Consider the following 26,399-nt stretch of genomic DNA (forward strand, 5'->3'; position numbering starts at 1 on the left):
TAGTTGGTATTCACACTGTTTAATTGCACGAAATACCCAAGTATTGATAGCAACCTAAACTTCAACAGCCCTTGCCGCCTCTATTTCATATTTGCCGAATGTTTACCACATGCCAGGCACTGTTCTGGGTGATTTATGATCCTGGAATGTCGAGAATTTAAGCACTGGCACTATTTAACTATGGGTGAGGGTGTGGGCCGATAGAGGCCAAGATTTTCCGCTATTTCTTATGCTTTTAGGGTTTTTTTCTTTTAAACAATCACATATCGCAAAACATATTTTTGCTTTTCAAAGCAGGTAGTCTGTGTCCCTTATATCACTATTAGTTAAAATCATACAAAGGCTACAGCGCCCGATGATCCCATATATAACTGGGTGTTCTATGTTGGCAAACTGAATTTAAATAACAACACAAAAAAAAGAAAGAAAGAAAGAAAGAAAAAGAAAAAAAGAGCATCGCGCCGGCACTATAGGCGGATGGTCATTCAAATAAAGTCACTAGGACAGCTCGGGTGGCTCGGTGGTTTGGCACCTGCCTTCGGCCCAGGGCGTGACCCTGGAGACCCAGGGTCGAGTCCCACGTCGGGCACCCTGCGTGCAGCCAGCTTCTCCTTCTGCCTGTGTCTGTGCCTCTCTCTCTCTGTGTCTCTCTGATGAATAAATAAAGAAAATCTTTAAAAAATAATAATAATAATTTAAAAAAACAAATACAATCAGTGCGTAGGGTGCTAATGAACCGGGGGAGCGCGAGGCAGCAAGGTGCAGGTGCAGCGCCCGCGTCTCCGGCGGGAGGCGGACCCTTCGCGGGAACAGCCGAAGCCCGGAGGGGGCGGGGCAGCCCGCGAGTCACGTGACCGGCTGCCCCGTCCCCTGCCCCTCCGAGCCCCGCGGCCACGTCGGCGGCGCTCCTCGCCGGGGAGGGGGCGTGGCGAGAGCCGCGTGCGTGGTGCGTGCCCCGCCCCCTCGCGGAGCCCGGATGAAGGGTGACGCCATTACCGCCGGAGCCGCGGAGAGCGCTGGCGGGCGGCGAGCGGACGCCGGACCGGCCGCGCCATGAGGGTCCTCCCGCGCCTGCTTCTGCTCCTCTTGCTGGCGTTCCCCGCTGCCGTGCTGCTCCGAGGCGGCCCGGGAGGTGAGGCGAGGGCCGTGGGTGGCGGGGCGCAGGCCGGCGGCTGCGGGCTGGAAGCCGGAGGCGGCAGCGGCGCCCGGGTCGGGGTCGCGGTCGCGGTCGGGGTCGGGGTCGGTCCCGCCCGCGCCCTCCCGGCCCTCCCCCGCCCCGGCCGGTCGTCGGGGGTCCGGGCGCGCGGGGCAGCCCCCGCCGGGGCCTCCGCCGCGTCCCCGCGTCCCCGCGTCCCGCGGGCTGCCCCTCGGCCGCCTGCACCTCGGTGTCCCCGCCTGGGCCGCACCTGCCGCCGTGGCCGCAGCTGGGGTCCCCGGGTCGCGGGGGGGCGGGGGGCGGGGGGTTGTGCAGCCGCAGCCCGCTGGGCTCCTCGGGCCGCCCCGCCCCCGCCGCGCTCTGGGCTGACGTGTCTCTGGCTTCCACGTTGCGAGCCCTCCTTCATTCATTTGCTGAGACCTTTGGCCTCTGCGCAGCTCGGCTCCCAGAGCATCCCCCCCGCCACCATCCACCCCCCCCCCCCCGCTATCCACCCCCTGCCAACCAGCGCCGCATCCCTGGGGGGTACCTGGCGTCTTCGCCCGGCGGCTCGGGAGCCCGCCCTGCCTGTACCTGAGCCGCCCTCCTCCTCCTCCTCCTCCTCCTCCTCCTCCTCCTCCTCCTCCTCCTCCTCCTCCTCCCTCTCCCTCTCCCCCCCCCTTCCCTTTCTCTGCAACTTTGTGTGTGTGTGTGTGTACGCCTCTCATGGCCCTGGGGCTGGAAAAAAAGATCTAATTCAACATTAGACGTTCATTTCGGCTTGTTCTTTGCAGCACTTGCCTGCTGTGGGAATTGCAGGACACTAAGGACGCAGACACGTGGCTCTTTTTGCCCCCTTGTTCCGTTAGGAACTTGAGTTTTCTTTCTTTTTTCCTTTTTTTTAAAGATTTTATTTATTTATTCATGAGAGACAGAGGGAGAGGCTTTCTTTCTTTTTTCTTTCTTTCTTTCTTTCTTTCTTTCTTTCTTTCTTTCTTTCTTTCTTTCTTTCTTTCTTTTCTTTCTTTGCTTTTCTTTTCATTTCGTTTTGTTTCTTTTCGTTTCTTTCTTCTTTCTTTTCCAGTTTGCCAACATAAAACACCCACCCAGTTATATGCTTCTGCTTACTTCTGAAGCAGAAGTGGAAGAACCCGACGTGGGACTCCATCCCAGGACTCCAGGGTCAGGCCCTGGGCTGAAGGTGGCGCTAACCGCTGAGCCACCCTGCTGCCCATGCGCGCCTTTTTTTTTTTTTTTTTTTTTTTTTTTTTAACAAAGGAAAGGGAAGCCACTGGTTTCTATTTAGGGGATGGGAAGCCAGGTGAGAGAATTAACAGAGCCTGTTGATGAATTCATTTGCAGGGTTGAAGGGGGGCTCTCTTCCTTTAGGAGTCACTTGGCTGGTTTGCTCTTACTTGGCTTTCAAAAGAAAATCGGACAATTGCCTGTTTAGGATCCAGACTGTGTTCTTCAGGTTTCAAAACATTTTCTTTCTGTTTTAAGAAACATCAGTTTTGTCTAAACCTAATTAGATATCGTTAGACATTTGTGTGTGTGTGTGTGTGTGTGTGTGTGTGTGAGGAATGGTCTTTTTTTTTTTTTTTCCTTTCCCCCAAAGGAAGTGTTTTCTCTAAAGTTTTCCAATTGAGAATTGCTAGATTCTCTAGGCGCAGAACTGCTACTGAGTAACCTTAATATCTACTGAAATGTAGGCTGAAAAGCCATTGCATCTATTGAGAAGTCTTGAAATTTAAGTACAACTTGAAATTATGATGTTAGCATAGGTATTTTTCTTGCTGGTTCTAGGAGATGACTTGTAAATTATGAATGCACTGTTTGTCCAGCAAACAGTAGAAGTTGTTGTTCAGTTCATAATGTGCGGTTCGGTGTTCTTTAATATTGTACATAAATTTTAACAGCTTGTAAGAACTCAAGGAAGTGGGAAAGGCTTAAAATGCATAGCCCTTAATATAGACTGTTTTCTCTGGGTATTGCAGCATGTACACATGCTTCCTTTCCCACATTTTTTTTCCTCTACTGAATTGCCACATCATCATTCTTGCTGAGAAATGTTGGAAGAGTCATTAGAACTTTGAGAGTCTGTTTTGAGTGTCTTGCCTGAGATCAATTTAACGTGACTTGTTTAAAGAACTTTTGCCTATAAAATTATAATTTCTTGACCTTATAGTGGTGCTTAATTTTTTAAGTGTAGGGGAAATAAAATGAAAAGGTACTTAAAACATGTTTGAAAGCCATCTGCAAAAATAGATGGATGCATGCTTTCGGTGCCATCAACTCTGAAGTTACCAGTGTAGTTTTTATTGTATCAAATATGTTTTATGCAAGCTAGTTTTTACCATGGATGCCATACAAGTATGTATTCCTTGGAATTACATGCTATCAAGTTCTCAGAGCTGTAGTCAACTTTAATAACAAATGTTTCTTGCCTAGTTATTGAGGTTGCTATTTCCTTTAGATCTGAGTAAGGTTTTCATTTGTATGGTTAATGATAGGGATTAAATTCTGGAGCTTTTTACGTTTAAAACAAACTTGTGTAAAGTTCTTTTATTTGACCTTCAAGGCATCTTTAGTTTCGGCAGTTCATCTTCCCAACAATTCAGTGCTTTTGAGAATTTAAACAGTATTTCCCATTAAAGTTAACATACAGTTGATCTGACTACCAGTAGGATAAAATCATGAATATTCTAGATGCATTGTAATTTGACATCATTCAAGGGAACTGGGAGATTGAATTACTCCAGGGGAAACATGTGTTGCCTGTACCTGGGACTAAAAACCATTGGTATGCCAGCGGTAAAGGGTAACTACTTGTTTTGTATTTTATTGTTAGGCTCATTAGCTGCAGCTCAAGATCTCACAGAAGATGAAGAAACGGTGGAAGATTCAATAATTGAAGATGAAGATGATGAAGCAGAAGTGGAAGAAGATGAACCCACAGATTTGGTTGGTGTTCTATAAAGCGTAATTCATGTATATGGCGTTTCTAGAATCTATCCTTTTATAGACAAATTTGTTTTTGTCTTCTAAAGATTTTTAATTTATTTATTCATGAGAGACACACACACAGAGAGAGGCAGAGACACAGGCAGAGGGAGAAGCAGGGTCCATGCAGGGAGCCTGACGTGGGACTCAATCCCGGGTCTCCAGGATTAGGCCCTGGGCCAAAGGCAGCGCTATACCACTGGGTCACCAGGGCTTCACCAAATTTGGTTTTAAAATTCTTGCTTTAAGAGGTTACTGTGATCAGTGGGTTGAAGTTGGGAGAAAGGGGCCAGTAATTGAGAATGGATAAGTATTTTCTTGCACAAGGAGGAAGATGTGAGACAAAGAACAATTAAAGAACAATTAAGTGTCATACGGACCTTATCTAAGAGGGTAATAGTACACTGGGAATGGCACTGGACCAGTGTTGATCGATTTGGGATGCATGCTACTTAGCTTTTAGACTTTGAGTAGGTTATCTCTCTGGATCTCATTTTCCTCCTTTCTTTCCTTCATTCAGTAAGCAAGTATTTACTGAATCCGTACTATGTGGTAGGCACTGTTTTTAGTGCTGGGGTAAAGAAACCAGGTATTTTCCCTGCTGACATGGAGTTTCTGTTCTTGGGGCAATATATATGTGTTTTGGTGGCAGGGAGTGAGGAATAGGCAATAAACAGTATATAAAATGTGTCTCGTGAAAAAGAAGGGGCTTGGAGAAGATCTTTTAAAAAGTCTAGTTCTGGGGACCCCTGGGTGGCTCAGTGGTTAAGCACCTGCCTTCAGCTCAGGATGTGAAAGTCTAGTTCTGAAACTTTTACTATAAAATTATAGTATGACAGTAAGAATGTTGGGGTAGAATGAAGATCACTGCAACATGCTTCTAGCTACTTTTATTTTCCTCTCTGGACTACTATAATTTATTCTACACAGATTACTTCTTTTTAAAAAATGACTTTTAAACTCCAGAATCAGTTCTCTTCACAGTCTTAGCAAGACAGTGCCTTCAGTGCCAGAAAGTAAAAGCCATCGAGTGTGAACTTTATCAAATTTTCTACTTCTGAATTATATTATTCAGTTATCCTTTCTACATTTTCTCCTTAAAAAAAAATAGTGGGTTGATTTTACTCTCTTCTAAGGCTAGCCCTACCACCTGTGTTCATGTCCCCATCTGGTCCTGTGGTGGGATTTTGTATTTTTCTGTAACTTTGTCAGTGACTTGATTCTGTTAAAATGCTACAGATATACTTTTATATTCCAGTTTGTATTCCTCCACTTTAAGTTGCTACACTTTTTCTTTACCAGCACTTTTCTTGAAAGAGTAAACTGTACCTACCGCTTTACTCATTTCACATTTGTATTGTGGTCTGGTCCGATGTATCTAGTAAAACTGTTCTTGCTAAGTCACCACTCACCTAATTGCAAAATCCGTGGCCTGTTTTTCATTGTTACATCGTTATCCTGTTCAAACTCTTTCTAGCATTTGTGGAGTACCCCTTCGTTGAGTCCCTTCAGGTTGGTTTGGAGGTGGGGGTGACTAGTTTACTCTGCCCAACTGCTGCTGCTCAATCTCTCTACCATCTTCTCTCCCTCTGCTTGCCTCCTTACTGTTGATGAAACCTGTGGTTTCAACCAGCACCACCTTTTACCAATTACCTTCAGATCTTGTCTCTAGCCACTTACCTTACTGAGCTCTATACCTTTATTTCCAGCTCTCTGCTCGATAGCACCATCTAGATACTCCATTCATACCTGAAATTTTATATGTCTAAAATGGAATTGAGCTTTTACCATCCATCCCACTTCCATAAACTGTTCCTGTTTTGATATGGCTCTAGCAATTTAAGCTTTCATCTTATGACTTCCATTTCTTTTTATATCACAATACATCAGTCAAGTCAGATCAGATACTCTTTGCTTCTTATTACAGCCTTTTGGTTCCTGCCTTCTTATCGCTGGTCCCTTTTCCTACTTGTGGGTTTCTTTTCTCAAAAATACAAATTCACTAACTCTTACTAAATGAATGGTATCATTAGGATATTTAAAATATAACATCAAACAGTTGCACAGTCATTGAACAAATGTTTGAGGGTCTTCTCTTGAGTTATGATCTAGATATGGAGAATTTTTTAAGTTTAAGACTATCTTTGCCCTTGAGAGAGGTCTGTCTATTGGGAGAGAGCGAGTGTTTTACATAAATGAAAAAAGCAAAATGCCAGTAAACAATGGTGCCCTTAAGCATCTCAATTTATTAAAGGCCTGAACACTTCAAATATATTAGTGATTTCTGTAATCCTCATCAATTCCTGAAGAGGTGCTGCCCTGAGGATTAAAATTTTAAATTAAAATTTCACATTTTGTAACTATTTCATTGATATAGTTTACAGATTATACTACTATTCATCTGTTTTAAACAAACAATTCAACAATCTTTAATAAATGTGCCAAGTTGAGCAGCTCTGCATTTTAGGCCATTTCCATCATCCCCATATGATCCTGCTTACTCTTTTTTTTAACCACTTCTTCCAAGTTGTGTGACATCTTCTCACAGGAAGATTGTTCTGTTAATTGAGATAGAAATCTTTTGGGGGTGATGACAAGGTGCTCTAGAACAGAAGTCAGCAAAATGGCTACAGGCCAAGTCCAGTTGTCTTTATTGTTTAACATATCGTCTGTGGCTGGTTTCATGCTGCAGCTTCAGAGTTGAGTAGTTGCCAGAGGGACCTCATGGTTCCCAAAGCCAAAATTATTTGATAGCTGGATCCTTGGGTTGGTGCTGCTTTCAGAGTATTGTTTCCTTCACCCTTGTGGGAGGATGGAGGGTGAGCGGGAGGAGTAAGTTTGAGACTTTTTCCTGTGAGGTAGTATTCCTGGCATTTAAAGGAGAAAATAAATACTATTTGTTTTAACTGGGAATTAAGTGTTCATTTGAAAGATACCTTTTAAACTTTTTTCCAGACTTGACAGATAAAGTTTACCAACCTGTGCTCTAGAACCTTACAGTTGGAAGTGTGGTTTGAGTACCTGTAGCCTTGGCATTTCCTTCATGCTTTTTAGATAAAAAGCACGTGTGGGATAAATTTCAGGTGCACCTGGGAGGCTCAGTGGTTGAGCCTTTGGTCCGGTCGCGGGTGGAATGGGGTTGTCCTAGGATCAAATCCCACATCAGGTTCCCCGCAGGGAGCCTGCTTCTCCTCTGCCTATGTCTCTGCCGCTATCTGTGTCTTTCATGAATAGATAAATCTTTAATTTAAAAAAAAAGGAAATACAGAATTTCAGGCTTTCCCTGGAACTGAATCAGATCTGCATAAAATCCCCGGGGCATTGGTATACATATTATTCTTGGAGATGCACTGATATTCGTACTCCTACTAATCCCAGCAAAGCCTTGGAGAAGCAGCATTTTGTCCCACATATGCAGTCATTATTTTTAAATGATGTATTTTCCTTCATAATTATCTTTCTTAATGTTGTTTTTGTTAGGCTGAAGATAAAGAGGAAGAAGATGTATCTGGTGAACCTGAAGCTTCACCAAGTGCAGATACAACCATCCTGTTTGTGAAAGGAGAAGGTAATAGAGAAATGTTTTAACTCAGGCATAGGAATTTTTCAAATGACAAGCTTACTCTTTTGGGGAAAGCATTAGTAATGCTTAAGATTTTTATTCATTTTCCTCTTTATTATTTTACAAATATGGCATAAATATGTATTTTTATGTAAGGTAGTATTCCTGGCATTTAAACTATGGGGAAAATAAGTACTATATTTAAATTAGAAGTCAAATGTTCTTTTGGAAGATACTGTTTTTAAACATTTTTCAAACTGCCACAGTAAACTGACTTATATTTTAAAATATGAGAGACATACTAGCAAATATTAGTAAATTAGTGAAATATTAGTAAATATTAGTGAAATATTAAAACTGATTAAGCCTAGTTTCACTAAAAGAAAAATAAATATGTCTTATATTTACTGAGGGCTATCAACAAACACTGTTCTTAATATTTTTTGTGCATTATTTAATCTTAACAGAAACCAGGGCTCCTGGGTGGCTCAGTTCGTTGGGCATCTATCTGCCTTTGGCTCAGGTCATGGTCCTGGAGTCCTGGTATTGAGCCACACTTTGGGCTCCCTGCTCGGTCGGAAGTCCGCCTTCTCCCTCTGCCTCTGCCCCTTCCCCCGACTCGTGCTCCCTCATGCTCTGGCTCTCTCAAATAAAATCTTAAAAAAAAAAAAACGATAACAGAAACCATGTGAAGATATTTACTCTTGCTAAACTGAGGTTTAGAGAGGTGAAGAACATGTCCAGGGGCTACTCAGTTGGTAAATAAATTATGAAGATGGTCCCAGATGTGTCTGCCCCAAAGCCTCTGCTAAACTGGGTGAAACTCAGCTCTGTAGGCCACGATATAATTATTAAATACTTCCATTTTGAAGTTACTAATTTTCTTAGTCTTCTCAAGTTTTGTTTTATTCCTGCATGTATTCCAATTTTATGCCTACAAAAAGTAGGATTTGATTAAGAGGCTTTTCCTCCTTTTTTTGTAGCTGCCTCTGAGTCTTACCTTCAAATTTGTGTTTTGACTGATTGCTTAAAGTGGTATGGGTTACCTGGTTAATTTTTTTTTTTTTTCAGTATTTTAATGGACACTACAATCTCAGATTCACCTTTCTGTCATTCTTACCTGCATAGATAATAGATGCTAGGTTGGAGGTGACTTTAAGACAGGTAGCTCCATGGCCAGTTAATCTTACTGCTAAAAGTACACAACTCTTTCTTAGATCACACAACATGGAAGTGATGTAATCTGATGTTGAGATGCTCTTTTCAGTTCTTAAGTTGCAATGCCAGAGTACAGACAAGGGTTTCAGTTTATACACTAACTGTAATCAATTACTAGTTAGTGGGTGACTGGAGTGTGCTACTGAAAAAGATTCTGAAACCAAGTCCACATGTAGGAAAGGGTGCCCAAATCCTTAATAATGTCTATTTATTTTGTGTGCTTACAATGTTTTCTAATCTTCTGATTTCTTTTTTTGTTTCTTAGATTTTCCAGCAAATAATATTGTGAAGTTCCTAGTAGGCTTTACAAACAAGGGTACAGAAGATTTTATTGTAGAATCCTTGGATGCCTCATTCCGTTATCCTCAGGACTACCAGTTTTATATCCAGAATTTCACAGCTCTTCCTCTGAACACTGTAGTACCACCCCAGAGACAGGCAACTTTTGAGTACTCCTTCATTCCTGCAGAGCCCATGGGTGGACGACCTTTTGGTCTCGTCATCAATCTGAACTACAAAGATCTGAATGTAAGGCCCTCTAAACTTTTTTTTTTAAATTTTTTTAACTTAGAGATGAATGAGGACAGTCGACACTGATTAATGAATACTCTTATATTTATTCATTCAAGTGCCTGTTTATGGTTGGAACTGTGATGGGCAACAGTGAGGCAAAAATAAATTGCACATGTTTGTCTTCAACACTAGAATTGCGTGGGGCAGATACGTATAAACAGGCAATATTCCAGCATAAGTGATACATACTAAAGAGAAGTGTATAAGGTGCTGTAGTAGAAAAGTAGATGTGACTTGAGCTTGATCTTAAAGGAGAGAAAAGCCACACAGCAGATTCTATTGTTTATTCAGGTGTTAATGTAGAGAGAATAGTTTGTTTTGTACCTCCTTTCATTGCTTCCATTTTGCCCATTTTACTGCTTTTATTTGTAAGTTTTAAGGGCTTTCCGTAACTTTTTCCATCATTTTATATACTCAGATAAAAATATAATCAATTATTTTTAGGATAGTTAGAGCAGTAAGGTTTATGGTTTATGAGAACCGAATGGTCTAATATAAGCTCTCTTGTCTTTCTTGTGGTTTTTAATATATACACACACAAACACACATATATATATATATATGTATATGTCCAGTAAATCAATGCGAGAACACCAGAATTTTACTGCTGGGAGCTGACCTCCAGGTGCCAAGTATTATATCCTTCAGATGAAAGCACGTCTAAATCATTCCCTTCTCAAAAAGTTTTCAGAGAAGGAAAATTTATCCTTTTGGAAGCTTACTCGACCTTTTCTTCACATATTGTCAGCATGCTTACTTATGTCTAAGATAAATTTTTCATGCTGCAATGAAGTTTTTTTTATTAGGGTTTTTGATCTTTCAAAATAATGTAGTCATCTTCCTCAATTTCATAGTTAAGCAGTTTGAATAATTATATATTTTGTCTTGTTTTCAAGCAGAATTAAACTTAATCCAACAGACATGAATGTGTAGTTTTATTTCATTTTGATTGTATCATCAATGTATTCTGATTCCTGGAATTGTCATTGGAGGAATGCAGGTGGAAAGATCTAGAAGTAAAACTTACATAATTACAGTTTAGCAATAAGTGACAATTTTGAGAAGTATTGCCTTTGTGTGAAGCATCAAACACTGGAAACAACTATCTGTATTGTCCCAATGATTCTGATGTGTTTGAAAACTGAAGTTGTGTTGAACCGACAAAATTAATTCAAGACTGCAACAGAAAAATATTTTGATACTGAAAATCATGTAAATTAATTTCCAGTCCATTGTGAATTTAGAACATGGATTTGACTTCAGTTCTTACAATCTGCTGCTGCGGCTGCTACTGTATACATTGTCATGCTCTTCCCTTCTTTTTGGGGGCATTATACACAACAGAACTTACAGCTTTTAGCTTATGAGTGTTCTGTGGGCTTTGTCTCTTTCTGCACATTTTATCTTTATTTTACTTTCCTGGTTTCTCACACTTTTCCACTTGCCTACCCTCATGAAACCAGAGGACAACTTTAGCAAAGTTGGAAGCGATTTTGTTTTGTGGAAGAAAGTATTACTATAATGTTGAGTCTCTGACATTGAGTTAGTGTGATTACATGTGACTTTGTTGAGTCTTAGACCTAAGTGATGAGAAAGCTGCTTTATATCTGTCAAGGTAACAGTTATTTTTTTTTTTTAAGGTAACAGTTTTAAGAAATCTTACAATCTTTATTTTTTCAATGCTGTTGACATTTTTGTGATTTATTAATAGGGCAATGTATTCCAAGATGCTGTCTTCAATCAAACAGTTACGATCATTGAAAGAGAGGATGGGTTAGATGGAGAAACGTAAGTGAAATTTGCAATATGTATGTCTTGATCTCACAAGGTAGGCCTGAAAGGCTTGCTCCTGTTAACATTTATTTTGTTTTATTTTATTAAGATTTTATTTATTCATGAGAGAGAGAGAGGCAGAGACACAGGCAGAAGGAGAAGCAGGCTCCATGCCGGGAACCTGACGTGGGACTCGATTCCGGGTCTCCAGGATCACATCCTGGGCCGAAGGCGGCGCTAAACCACTGAGCCACCTGGGCTGCCCCAACATTTATTTTGATACTGAGAATGGACCACACAATAAATTTTTGTGAAATCCTGCCTACAGAAATCCATATTTTAGAACTAATAGTGAGTTAGGAAAGATAATGGAAAATGACATATACTGTTTTTAAAAGATAGATGGCTTTCTGAACATCTCCCCTTTCTAAATTCTTTCTGCCACATGCTCATAAGCTGATCACCAGCCTTATCTAAGTTACATACCTCTTCACTTGCTAGATCTAGTTTATATTTTTAACTTTTCTCAAGTTATCTTGGAAACTGTTCTTAGTGAATGATATGAATCATTTCTCACTGTATACATATATGTAACTGACCAGAAGCAATTTTTAAATCAAATTGTGCAAAATAATATTTGAGAGAGAAAAAAAACCTAACGCAATTTAAATAAACTGAGCTTGAGTGTAATAAATTATAAAGTAATTTTATTCATTTTAGATCATATAATTGGGTTTTTTTGACTAATTGTTCTTAAAGTAAATCTGTGAAACTTACTACTTAGATGTAAATGGACTATAAAATACTTCCTTTGGGGATCCCTGGGTGGCGCAGCGGTTTGGCGCCTGCTTTTGGCCCAGGGCGCGATCCTGGAGACCTGGGATCGAGTCCCACGTCGGGCTCCCGGTGCATGGAGCCTGCTTCTCCCTCTGCCTGTGTCTCTGCCTCTCTCTCTCTCTCTCTCTGTGACTATCATAAATAAATAAAAATTAAAAAAAAATGTTAAAAAAAAAAAAAACACTTCCTTTGCCCCACAAGTTATTTGGAACACTTATATTAGAATTATAGTTGTAATTAACTATGATGTTTGAGTTAAAGCAGAATTATAGTTTTACTTAGTTGTGCTGTTTCTTATGAATTAAAGCCAGTTTGTAAAAAAAATAAAAAATAAAAAAAAATAAAGTCAGTTTGTTTTTTCTCCTTTTTATATCAGAATCTTTATGTATATGTTCCTTGCTGGTCTTGGGCTCCTGGTTGTTGTTGGCCTTCATCAACTCCTAGAATCGAGAAAGGTAATTCTAGATGAATGACTCTTACGGCCATAATTCAGAAGTTGTTACTGTACTAAGTATAATCTAGTTATTTGTGGCTTCTTGCTGTCAACTGTGGGTTTGTGTATTTATAGGTCTATTGTACTTTTTTAAGATAAAACCTGAAGATGAGACCTTGGATATGTGACTTGTTTTTGTTTAGACTTCCATACACAAATGCATTTAAGGTCTTTTGGTTACACCCTCCAGAATGATCTTTACCTTCATATTGTAATTCTAAATCATGTTAGAATTTTTATTCCTTCAACTCAGAAGATTTCATTGTACTGTTTACTACACTTTTCAATGGATATATTATTCAACGTCTAATCAATACAGCTTTTACTCTTTAGAGATAATTTCCAGTTAGCATTTAAGTTAATCTTTTCATTTGAAATAGAATGAATGAATTTGGCTATATTCTATCAAACCTCTGCTTTCTTATTAGGGTAGGAAAGTGGCAATGCCGAAGCACCTGCTATAATCATGGTTTTTCTTTGTCTGGATATGGTAGCTTATTCCACCACTTAATCTTTTATCTGTCTGTTCTCCTTGCAAAAAAAGAAAAAAAAAAAAGGAACAACCCATGTTATCCTCTCAATGGAAAGTATAACATGATTTGTGTCGAATTTATATTCATTACTTGATCTTTAAAAGAGAAATACTCAGAAATGCTCAGGTGTTAATTTCCACAACTTTCTTTACCTCATTTTCATAATAGCTTTTTTGCTATAAATTTATGTATGAAGTGTAATGGCATCTCCAGTTTTTTTTTTTTTTTCATTTGAATGAAGCCAGTTTTTAGTTACTTTTCAAGTACGCAGAGTCTAGTTCTTAGACTGTATACTTGATACATAAATGATTAGGTTTGTTGTTTAAGAGCAAGACTGAAAGAATTGAATCACTTTCTTCCTAGCAATTTGCTGCAGTTATTCCAGGGACAGAGTTTGAGGTTGTTAGCTTAAATAAGATTTTATATTTTTATTTTACTTATGCCAACTGTATATTTAGCTTTAGCTAACAGTACAGATCTACCTGCTTGCATGCAGTATTTCAGTAATTATCTTGAATTTTTTATAAATACTTAGTTGGTCCACCAGTCCACCAACGTAGGAAGCTTCATAGCGGAGGAAAAGGTCTTTAAAACCTGAAAATAAATTCTTGTGAAGATTTATTCCTTATCATTTATTTATAGTTGGTGATAGGCATGATTTTTCTCCTTCTAATTAATAAAGTACTTAAGTAGGAGTATGTTTTTAAAGCTAGAAGAGCTTAATATGCTTTTTAAAAATTATAGTGAACATAATAAGAGAACTCTTATAAAATAATGTTTTTGTGCTCTCAGCGCAAGAGACCCATACAGAAGGTAGAGATGGGTACATCAAGTCAGAATGATGTTGACATGAGTTGGATTCCTCAGGAAACCTTGAATCAAATCAGTAAGTACTTCTACAAACTTGGCTGGAAAATTTTTATCTTAAGTGGAAGTTAAACTTAAGTATTTTAGACACAAAAATGCTTGGTCAATGCTACTTAACACTCATCTTTTCCATTACTTGTGGAGAACCTAGTATAATAAACACTTTGAAATTTTATTGTGAATAGTACTTTTATGCTTTAATTTAGAAATGCTTCCAGATCTACAGTTTTATATACAAATGTGTCAATTCTCCATATTCCTAATCTTTTCCTATCTCTTTTTTTCTGTTGCTTCAGTGCAGAGTAGAAGAGGTGAGGCAATTAACTTTTTTAATGGTGCTTGCTGTATATAGTACTGGGGGATTCTGTGTAGCTTATGAATACTTTACAGTAAGTTTAATGAGTAATGGAACAGTTTTCAGCACTGTGTTTATTAGAAAAGCTAACTACTAACTACCCACTGTAGTTTGAAAGAATAAACCCAGAACTTTGCCTGGTAGTTTACATAACATATATTTCAACATTACATATGTGATTAAACTATTAATTTTTATGAAAGAATATGGGACTTATTTTTTCCAATCATAAATGGACTAGTTGTAAGATTTATTTACTTATTTTTGGGAGCTAGCAGGCAAGTTGGTGTGGGAAAGGGGAGAGGGAGAGAATCTCAGGCTGACTCTGTGTTGACCATCGATGCCGGGCTTGATCTCAGAACCCTCAGATCCTGCCCTGAACTTTTAGACCAAGAGTTATCACTCAACCAACTCTGCCACCCAGGGGCCCCATAAATGAACTGTTTAGAAACATTATAAAAGCAGTATGGCTTTGTATTAAAAACATTAGTAAATAGTACAGAAGTGAAAAACTGAGATTCCCTTCTGGCTCCACTAACTTCATTTTCTATAAATAATTGGTGTTTGTGTGTTATTCTAAGTATTTTCTGTACATTTACCAGTACATATGTCTGTTATTTCTTTGTGAATAGTTGATACAAATGGCATCATGCTGCATACACTGTTCTACTTCCTGAGTTTTCATGTCTTGGGTTTTTTTTAATGATAGTGACTTATTCTTTCTTTTTAGTAACTGGGTAGTACTCCTTTATATAAATGTGTCCTAATAAATTAAACCTGTTCTGTTTTGAAGGATATATGTTATTTCAGGTGTTTATCTCTAAATTAATTTTTATATAAAAACTTATAATTCCTCATTTTTTAATTGAGATAAGTGATATTAGATTCAGATGTACAACATAATGATTCAATGTTTGTATACATTATGAAATGATCTCTATAGTAAGTCTAGTTAACCATCTGTTAACTACACAGTTAAAAATGTTTTTGTGGTTTTTTTTTTTTTTAGATTTATTTATTAATTTATTTGAAAGGGAGAGGGAGGAGACCCCCTGTTGAGCAGGGTATACAATGCGGAGCTCCATCCCAGGACTCTGCGATCATGACCTGAGCCAAAGGCAGATGCTTAACCGACTGACCCACGCAGACACCCCAAGTCTTTTTTTTTCTTGTAACAAGAACTTTTAAGATCTACTTTCTTAGTAAAATTTAAAATGTACAATGTAGTGTTAATAACTGTAGACACCGTGGTGTCCATTACACCCCCATGGCTTGTTATTTTATAGCTGCAAATTTGTACCTTTTGATTCTCTTCTCCCCTTTCACCTGGGCTAGATAATCCTTAAAATACGTCTGAAATTATATACATTTTCTTTTTAATGAAAAGTCTTATTTCCCTTCCGAAAGGTATTTTATGTTTTCAACGATGTACGATATTGCCTAGTTCTTTTCCACTCTTGCCAGTCTTTCTCAAGTATTAAATACTATCAGATGTTTTAATCTAGCAGTATGGTACAAAATGGCATTTTTCATTTACAATTATGAATAAGGTTTTTCTTCTTTACACATTTATATTGGTTACTTAGTATGTACTTTGTTGTGAATGGGCTGTTCACAGTCCTTTCCAGGGTTACAAATTGAATTGTTCTCATTATTACTTTCAGAAAACTTTCTCTATTGAAACATAATTAGAGTATCATAGGTGCTTTGTTAAAAGTGAGCACAAAAGCAGTAACAGCATAGGAGGGCCCTTCATCTTCCAGGAGAGAGTAGGGGACATCATTTATAAAGTTTGACTTTTGACCAGAGTCTTAAGAAGTTGGGAAAGAAGGATTCTTCAAAGTTTTATGCACCGTGTGAAGGACTTGGCTTTCCTTCTTGTTAAAAGTCAGCCATCAGATATTCTGAAGTAGAGAAGTAAGACATATATATATATATATATATATATATATATTTTTTTTTTTTTTAAGATTTTATTTTATTTATTTATGAGAGACACAGAGAGAGAGGCAGAGGGAGAAGCAGGCTCCATGCAGGGAGCCTGATGTGGGACTCGATCCCAGGACCCCGGGGTCACACCCTGGGCTGAAGGCGGTGCTAAACCGCTGAGCTACCCGGGCTGCCAGAAATTTATATTTTTAAAAGAAATAATCATAGTTTTGTGGTATATGGTTTAGCAACCAGGAGCTACTAGAAGTAGGGATACCAGTTAAATGATTTCATTAAAACATCTGAGAAATCCTTAGGGCCTAAGCTAAAACAATAGTAATGTGGAGGAAAAGAAACTAGAAAGATATTTCAAAATTGGAGCAGATTGGGCTTCTGGTGACTTTTTGTTTGAGGGTGGGAGGAGGGAAAAATAATTTTGACTTTTAGGCATCTGGATGGAAGATGATCCCATACTGTTAGAGAATATAGGAACAGTAGTACAACATGCATGAGGGGAGATGAATTGAAACTAGATCTGTTGAGTATGAGGAGTCCAGATAAGGATGTCCAGTAAGCATTTGAAAGTTTTTAGAGCAGAGGTGAATCAAGATTTGGAGACACTGATGGGGTGCCTGGCTGGTTCAGTCTGTGGAGCATGCAATCTTGATTTGGGGGTTGTAAGTTCAAGCCTGCTTTGGGTGTAAAGATTACTTAAAAATAAAATCTAAAAAAAAAAAAAAAGATTTGGAGACATTGGGACATAGAGTGATAGGTGATAGCTGAGATCCCATGAAATAATATATCTTTAAATTTAAATAAATCTTTAATCTTTTTTTAAGGACAAGTTTTCCATATTATCCTGAAATTCATCATAGCAAAAAGTGGAATTGGGTTGACTGTGGTCTCTTTATAATGCCTCAAAATTACTTAATGTAGTCTGGATGTTTAAAATAAAGGTTCTTCAAAAATAATTAAAATTTTTGGACGCCTGGTGGCTCAGCAGTTGAGTGTCTGCCTTTGGCTCAGGGTGTGATTCTGGTTTGGGGATCAAGTCCTGCATCGAGTTCCCTGTGAGGAGCCTGCTCCCTCTGCCTGTGTCTCTGCCTCTCTCTGTGTATCTCTCATGAATAAATAAAACCTTTAAAAAATGAAATTTTAAATGTCTTACACAGAATTGGCTGAAACTACATTTAAAAGCATTAAAAGTTTGTTTTTTTTTTTTTTTAAGATTTTATTTATTCATTCATGAGAGACACAGAGAGAGGCAGAGACACAGGCAGAGGAAGAAGCAGGCTCCATGCTCCAGGGAGCCCAACGTGGGACTCGATCTCGGGTCTCCAGGATCCCACCCTGGGCTGAAGGCGGTGCCAAACGGCTGAGCCACTGGGGCTGCCCTAAAAGCATTAAAAGTTACAGCTAAAAAACTAAAGCTGTGGCACCACTCCTCTCAAAGAATTCTTAAATGACAAATAGATTGAAGAGGAGTTGGTTTTATCGTATCTTTTCTCCCTGACGTTGTTATTCATGAACTTTAAAGCTGAGAATTACTACACTTAGAGCGTATGAATTTATTATTGTATTTTCATCAGCAAGTGTCAGGTATTTAGTGTGTCATAATACTATGCTAGGTTCTGAATGGTATGTTGAAAAGAAGAATATTACTGGTTTTTTTTCAGGAGTTTACATTTCTACCTGAGGGAAGTAAAGGACACGTATGAAATACTTGAATAAACAGAGATAGTATGAAATATTTGAGTAATCAGAGATAGTATGTGGTATGTGGTAGAGTGAATAATATGGACGACTTTTAAGTTAGGAAAAGGGACCATATTAGAATCCAGGGAGACCTTGTCGAAGGAAAGAATTAAACTTCTGTACTGGGCATTCACTCTGCAAGATGAGGTGCTGTCTCTATTTATTGATGAGAAATTGCTACTGAGGAAAAATAACTTGCCAAGAATCACAGCTGGATCGTCTCATTCTGAGGCCCATGTACTTTTTCCCAGGAAGACTTAATACCCAAAGATGGATAAAGTCATTAAATATTTTTTAATAGTACTTGGCCTTTCTTGCTCAAAACCTGATTTTGTTTCAGGACAATGTCTTACTACCAAAGACACTTGTATTACTGCTTTTTCAATGTATTTGAAACCCTCACTTTGAAAAAAGTTCATAAACAACAATGAAACTTCTATAAACAGCATTGAGATAATCTGATTTTCTAATTAAAGTGATAAAATTTTTATCAAATTCAGGGTTTTGATGCATTACTCTCTACAGGCTTATTGAGAGGCATGTTATTAATAAATGGTTACTGGAATTTGAAAATAGCTGGAAGGTACATAATATTTTCATACATAATCAGTTCTTTCTCACCATTACTACTTTTAGCAAAGCCTGGGAGCCAAGAAGTCTTAGTTGGAGCCTCAGCCTTTGAAATCAAAGGAGTCCTGAGAGCATTTCAGAAATTAGGAGCACAATAACAGACTAATGATAGAGAACAGACTGATGGTGATGGTGATGGAGGGAGGTGGGCTGGGGGATGGGCTAGATGGGTGCTGGGCATTAAGGAGGGCACTTGTGATGAGCACTAGGTGTTGTATGTAAGTAATGAATCACTGATCTACTTCAGAAACCAGTACTGCACTGTATCTTAACAACCTAAAATTTAAATTAAAAAATTTTAACTTTACTTGAATAAGAGAAATGAAAATTAAAAAAAAATTCAGGGGCACAGAGGTTTAAGTAGGAAGAAGTGTGGGGGAAAATAAATGTGTTTAGTTAAAACATTATTTTATTTTACTTATTTTTTTTAAATTTTATTTACTCATTCATGAGCGACAGAGAGAGAGGGGGCAGAGACACAGGCAGAGGGAGAAGCAGGCTTCATGCAGGGAGCCCGACGCGGGACTTGATCCCGGGCCTCCAGGATCACACCCTGGGCTGCAGGCGGCACTAAACCGCTGTACCACCGGGGCTGCCCCATTATTTTCTTTTTTAAAGTAACTTCTACACCCAGCGTGGGGCTCAGTCTCACAACGCTGAGATCAAGAGTCAAAGAGTCACATGCTCTTCTGATTGAGCCAGCCAGGCTCCCTGATTATTTGCTCTTTTAGAGTGCAAGTTTTTTTTTTTTTATAAGTGACATAGTACCTCTAAAAAATTTTTTGATTTGCAAAGAAATAACTTCCTGACAGAAATAACATCACATTTAAAGAATAATGAATTCTTTTCTTTATTAATAAATAATCATGTTGAAATTTCTTCAGTTTCAAAAATATTCTTTACAATTCTTTTTTCCAGTATAGGATGATACATCTGGTGGTTTTGTCTTAAGTCCCTTTTAATTTATGGCACCTCAAGAAATTGGCCTCTTGTCCTGGAAAGGGGCTTCTCACACTTTAACACGCATACAGATCACTTGAAAATCTTGTTTATGATAAAGGTTCGGATTCATTTGCTCTAGGATGGGGCCTAAATGTTGGTGTTTCCTACAGGCTTCCAGGAAATGCCAGTGCTGCTAACCCATTGATTCACTGAGGAATGAGACTCTAAAAAGTCCCTTGTTCCAGATTTCTCTGATTGTTTTCTCCTGGTGCCTTTTAGTTAAAATTTGTTTAACTTGGAAGGTAAATCTATAGCTTTGATTAGATTGAAATATTTTTGGCTGATAGCACACATCATAACTCATAAGTACTTCTCCCTGCATCACATCGAGAAACTGTATCTGATTGTCCCATCATTAGTGATGCTAAATTGAGCACTAGATTAGGGCAGTAGGCATATGATCTTTCCATGTAACCAGGAGAAGGTAGTTGTTTCTGCTTGCAACCTAGAAGTTATCTGTGTGGTATTGGTTTGTCATCACACAGCCAGTTCTCTAAACGTTTCACTTGTTGAAAATCCTTTCTTGAGTCGATGTTTCAGAAGTCTTAAGTGGTCATTTTTCATTGAAATTTCTTTGATTTTTGCTAATTGCCTTTTGTTTTTTTGTAAAGTAGTTCTTTCCTTCATCAATTGGGACTTTTTGGTTACTTTATAAAAGACAGTTCCTACTGGAAAAGCAGGATAAGTACTTAATTCTTCCCTTTATTTTCCGGTTTTCAAAGAGTTAGTTTAAAAACCACCCCAATGTGACAAATGAGATTTTCCTAATTTTCTCCTTTGTTTTTTAATTATCATGTATAAACTCAGTTTTTCATAGAATCCGTGTATTTTAGTCAGCTGTCTTCTTTTTTGATGCTACGATTGTTACAGTTTTGACTACTGGTTGCCTTTTTACACTTGATCTCAGCCAAAAAGCTGAGAAGGGATTACTGGTTGCCTTTTTTTTTTTTAAACTGGTTGCCTTTTTGAACCATCTTTAACCGTATCCTTTTGATCTTTGATCCTTTACTTGCTAGCTCAACAAGGTAATCTAGACATTTTGTACTTGCTCAAGGCATGGAGCAAGCTGCCTTTCCAAGGACCCCTGGATGGCATTAGAAATGAAAATCTAGATTTTAGGGATGTTACTGATACTGGGTGACATTATTTCTAGGCTCATTCTGTGAACTGAGCTAGAAAATACATATTTTTTCAAATAAATCCTGAAATCATAGTGATATTTTCAGGTCCATTTTAATATTTTTACTTGATTTTTTATTCTTATATTTTATATTCCACATGATTCCTTAAAGCAGTAGTTCTTAAATTATAGCACTCACCAGAACCATCTAGCCTGTTTCTTACCCCTGCTAGCCACTCCCCTCCCCCAAGTTTCCAGTCTAGTAGGTCTGGGTAGGGTCAATAATTTGTATATCCATGTTCTTGGGTGATTTTTGAGGTGGCTACTGGTCCAGACATACTTTAAGAACCACGCTTAGAACAGAGTTTTCCCAGACTAGACATTGAGCAAATTGAAGATAATTTAGAAAAAAAGTAGCCAATTCTTTCTAAGATAGGACATGTGCTTTGCATATTTGAGGACATAATGGAGAAAACCAAGAGAAATTTTAGAGATAATAGAACAGGAGGTTTTTGTGGAAGTGGAAGGTCTCTCAGGCTTCCAGGAATTTTGGGGAGGGGTAATGTGAGGACGAATAGGTTTCAGGGGCCACTGTAAATTTGGCAAGAGGTTTTTCTCATCTCTTCCTCACTCAATGAGAATTGTAAAGGAAGGAGGGGTAGTTTGAAACAATTTGAGCCTGCTACTAATACATTTTTCTCCTTATATGTTTTGCATTTCAGATTAGGGTGCTTCAATTACCTTTAAGTCTTTCTAACTGTAAATGACAGGTTAGCTTATTTTAATAGAAAATTATAGGCCCTTTGCTTAATACTAGTATTTTAAACGTATACATAAGGAATCTTAATCAGAAACTTACAAAGATGAAGTCTTTCATGTAATTTGACTTTCTTTTTAACTCGGGGATCCATTAGGAAGCTTGAAATTTTAATTTCATTAATTACAAAACTCATCTGACAACTATTTGTATAGTATGACTCCCCAGGTATGATAGGAGATGGAATAGATTACTCTGAGAAGGGGTTGGTGAGGGACTAGTTGAAGTTTCTGCTAACATTTTGCTTTTGTCTTTTCTAAAAATGAAAAAAGTCACAGTTTTACCACATGATTAGGTGGGTTTTATATCATCTTTTTTTTAAAAGGCATTTTCAGATCTGCCCCATTTACTGAATCTCATTAACATCATGTTCAGTGTTTTTTGTTCTTTCAGTTGATTTCTTGTTTTATAGAATATTTTGACCTTAATATGTTCGATTTTTTTAAAAAAAAGTAGTTTCTTAGGGTTTTTGGTGGGGGAAGTGATAAGAGGGGCTTGTTTTTTCTTTGGTAGCTGAAAAGCATCATTACACACAACATTTTTGTTGAAGTAAAATGTTACTTTCTGGACTCTTGAGATATTTGGAGCCAGTTTCCCAAAAGCCAAAAATAACTCGAGTGCTATTTTATTACTGTTTCTCATTTATCAGCTTCTTAACTTGCTGTGCTAGGCAGGTGATGGAGGTTTTTAGACTCATTGTTAAGGTAGACAAGAGTTGGCTGCCTTGCTGGAATTTAATTGATATGTGTTGAGACAGGCATCGCAGGTCCTCTGAGGCTCTTTTTCATGTATTCTCATATTTAAAACCCTGCTGCAGGTGGTTGAGATTATTGGAAGTCTATAAATCACCACTTCACATCTGCATAGTAACTGCTGTATTCACACAGATGGCTGTTAGATTCTAAAATACTTTTTGAGAGGGGCTTGGGTGGCCTAGTTGGTTAAGCATCCTGACTCTTGATCTCAGCTCAGGTCTTAATCTCAGGGTCCTGAGTTTGAGCCTGCATTGGGCTCCATGCTGGGTATGGAGCTACTCAAATAAAATATTATCTAATAGTTGGCCAGTTGCATAAAGGCAGTAGTTCAGTCTAACCGTTCTGAAATCTGATGAAAGTTGTAGACTTTCTTGAGAAAAATACTTCTATGCTCAGTTTTGGGTGAGTTGAGCCCCCTCTAAACACATCACTAACCTATTTTAATAAAATTCCAAGGTCAGTTTTCACGTGATCTGCAGACTCAGTCTTAATAAATTATACTCCTTGACTCTTAAGCATATTTTTAAAAAAAGAATTTAGTTGTTAAATATTCTTGGGCATCTCTGGGTGGCTCAGTAGTTTAGTGCCTGCCTTTAGCCCAGGGCGTGATCCTGGGGTGGGGTCCGGGGATCGAGTCCTGCATTGAGCTCCCTGCATGGAGCCTGCTTCTGCCTCTGCCTGTGTCTCTGCCCGCCTCTCTCTCTCTCTCTCTCTCTGTCTCTCATGAATAAATGAATAAAATCTTAAAAAGAATATATTGATAAATATTTACTGTATATTTTAAAACTGTAGTTAGGATGATCTGGCAGTTTTAGAAAATAAAAATTAAGATCTTCTAGGTAGATTTTTTTCTCATAATCGTTCATGAAATGCTTACAAAATAAATCCCATACTTTGATGTGAAATATTTTTTCCACCCCTTCATTTTTTTTAAGCAGGAAAAATATTATAGTTTCTAACTTATTCCAGAAAGGGCTTGACTTCCTAATATGTAAGTGCTCCTAGAAATTGAAAAAGTATGGTCAGAGAAGAAGACAGCCTCATTTAAAGAAACGTAGATAGTGCTCTTCCTGGCTGGAAGCAGAAACTCACCACCAATTTAGCTTTTGTTTAATAGACCCCGCTAGGACTCTTAAGAGATAAAGAGAAGTACAGGAAGTACAAAGAGTGCTTACATGTGAAGGGTGATGTTTTTAGTATTGATCTTCTAAAAATTTCCTTTAACCTGCTGCTCATTCCAGGCAAATTTATGAAATTACTAAAAATTATGCAAACTGCATGGCTGCATTTATAAATATTAATTTGTAGCCAATATAGGTGTTTTTAAAGCTTTAATTTCATACCTTTGGCACTATTTCCAAAGTGTTTACTTTTGCATGTATAAACGTACTAAATTGTAGAATTTAAGATTTTGCTTGGTGGCTTCAATATCACAGTAACCAAGATTAGACCTTTTGCCACCCTAATTGTACAAAGTTTTGTTTGAATTGAGTTACCTCTTGAAGGATTATTTTAAAGGCTAGTTTAGCAACCTATACTAGATAAGACGCAATTTTTATTAGGGTATTTGTGTGCGTGTGTGTGTGTGTGTGTTTTAAACTTAATGGTAAAGTGGAAGGAAAATGCTTTTTAAAGATCTTTTGAATCCATCATACTTACAATAAGCAAGTTAAAACTTTCTCTTTTCTTCCAGATAAAGCTTCACCAAGAAGGTTGCCCAGGAAACGGGCACAGAAGAGATCAGTGGGATCTGATGAGTAAATGTTCCTTTGTGCAACAATTCAGTCTTTACTTAACCTGCCCTAATGTTTTTCGGCCTGATGGGAATTAGTGCAGAGAAGCCATATCACCATAGAAGGCAACTACTACTTATGTGTGGACTGAGCAATCAGAGTCTGTGGCGATAATAATATTACTGAAAATGCACTGCATTCATTTTTCTAAAGTAACAAATTTGGTTTTTTTTTAAGCCATTAAAAATCTATGTGTGTGCGTGTGTATGTATGTGAGCAGTTAGTGTTACCAGAATCATTGTTGAACTACCTGAAGCCTGCCTTTAGAATACTAAATATAATGCTGTTTTCTCTTTTTGACATTTCCTAGTATTTCCCCCCAAAACTCAAAAGAATATTTGTCCAATATGATTGTGGATGTCCTGCCTTAGACTGTTGTAAAGAAAACAGTTTCTCTTAGAATTGCTCAAATCTCAGTTGACGGCACAAATTAGTGTTTTGTTGTTGCTGTTTTACAACTAGTATTCTAAAGGCATAGGCAGGAGTAGCTGCTTTTTAGCAATAGAATTGTTTTGGTATTTTGCTGCTGTTTACTATGATGCGCACCTTCAGAAAACTTCCCAAATGAGCCCAAGGAATTTGGGGATTTCTAGCAACAAAATTGTGAAGCATGAGAATTCTGCCGATTTTGATATATAAAATCCACCCCACCCTCTCTTTTCCTATTTCTTTCTTTCTTTTTTACAAAAAGAAAATGGTACATTTGTGGGACCCGAGTGTATTATCCATTGTTTTATTTCTGACCCGCTTAGATTTTTTTTTTTTTAAAGAGATCATTTATTTTTTTCCTTAATAGAAGTATCTTGTTTGAGAAAAATTGTCTTGGTCTATAGACTAAGCAAAAAGTCAGTTTATTGGGGCAAATATATATTATAAGTAATACTAATCTGTAAAAAAAAAAAAGTTAGATATTTTTTAAGTAGTTAACCAATTCATTTTTATCTTTTTTTTTTTTTTTTGAGTATTTTGGTTGTCCAGAAAAGATTTTTTTAGTAATCTGAAGAATTCAAAAATTTTAAGCACTTAAGATCTCAGAATCAAAACTAAATTGGACTTCATAAAATGCTCTTATCCTAGGTAGTAAATTAAGTTTGGCATTATTGTCAGACTGGATAAAGGGTAAGTCAAATAGTATGAATAGATAAGAGGCTTTTTCCCCTCTGTCTTTAAGCCATATTCTTCCACATATATTTTGTAAGGAAATGGTAACTGAAATTCTAGTGGCTGTTTAATTCCTGATCTGTCTATTACAATGAACTGACCCCTCCTCCCCTCCTCACTATAATCCCCACCCATGCCCACATGAAACAACAGCAAAATAAGATACGCGAATAAAAAAATCTTTCCAAGTTCTTTAAGTATTTAAACATCTGAGCCAAAGCCTATGACAATAGAATAGAAGTTATTGTATAGTTGTTAAACTTCTACAACTTTGCAAATAGGGGCTAAGGTGTCAAATTATCTATATTGGCATTGCTGAACTATAAACTTTCTATACCTGTAATATAAAGTGTTTGAGTTTTTAATTGGGCTGTATGATTAGTAGCTTATTTTGAAAAGGCTCTGTGAGCTGTAAAAACTGCATGTTTTTTGTTTAATGTAATATAGGAGACCCTCTACCTTCTCAAGGAATATATTTCAAAAACATTGTTTTGTGAATTTCTAAGTTTGTGATACTAGAACACAATGCAGTGAGGTATAATTACAAAATTTAAATGGCTTCTAGACCGTTTCATTGACTACTTGTTGGTACTTAGGCAGTGGCAAAGCCACGCTGAGTTACAGGTGCCAGCCCTTCTGACTCCTAAGTAATTTGCCTTACATACTAGCCTTTCCACTGCTGAGGTTCAAATTAGTGCCTCAGAAAATATTTGTCATGTTTTATTTTTTAGCATAGATTGGGAACAGTTGAAAACTCTTAAATCCTCAGCTGCCAGGGTCTTCTATAGTATCAGTATGTGTTTAGCAGAAACTAACTCCATAATGAATGGAATTCAATTCCACACATGGTTTGTTCAAGCACACTTAATAAGTAGCCTATTTTTTAAATGTCTTTTTTAAATGTAAATATTTGGATGAAGTTTTTAAAGTTTGTTTTGATATATTCATTTGCTATACCAACCATGGTTTCAGAATTCACCTTTTGAGCAAATTGGTTTCAGAATCTGTAAAATGAACCAAGAATCTTGTGTATCAAAGCTGTCACGCAGACATGTGAGAATAATGTGTTCATAAAGCATGGATCTTGC

The 26,399-nt window shown here is 37.8% G+C and overlaps 1 protein-coding gene across 1 annotated transcript; it reads left to right on the forward strand.

The window, feature by feature from the left end:
* Positions 1 to 976: 976 nt before the first annotated feature.
* Positions 977 to 26,399, forward strand: SSR1 (signal sequence receptor subunit 1). Its single transcript, XM_055322890.1, has 8 exons — positions 977 to 1,132; positions 3,987 to 4,099; positions 7,619 to 7,706; positions 9,184 to 9,446; positions 11,203 to 11,279; positions 12,478 to 12,556; positions 13,920 to 14,013; positions 24,051 to 26,399. Exons 1-8 carry the CDS (start codon positions 1,054 to 1,056, stop codon positions 24,116 to 24,118), a joined length of 861 nt encoding a protein of 286 aa, XP_055178865.1. The 5' UTR covers positions 977 to 1,053; the 3' UTR covers positions 24,119 to 26,399.

The sequence above is a fragment of the Nyctereutes procyonoides genome, unplaced genomic scaffold, assembly GCF_905146905.1.
Source record: "Nyctereutes procyonoides isolate TBG_1078 unplaced genomic scaffold, NYPRO_anot_genome, whole genome shotgun sequence".
In the NCBI taxonomy this organism is placed as follows: domain Eukaryota; kingdom Metazoa; phylum Chordata; class Mammalia; order Carnivora; family Canidae; genus Nyctereutes; species Nyctereutes procyonoides.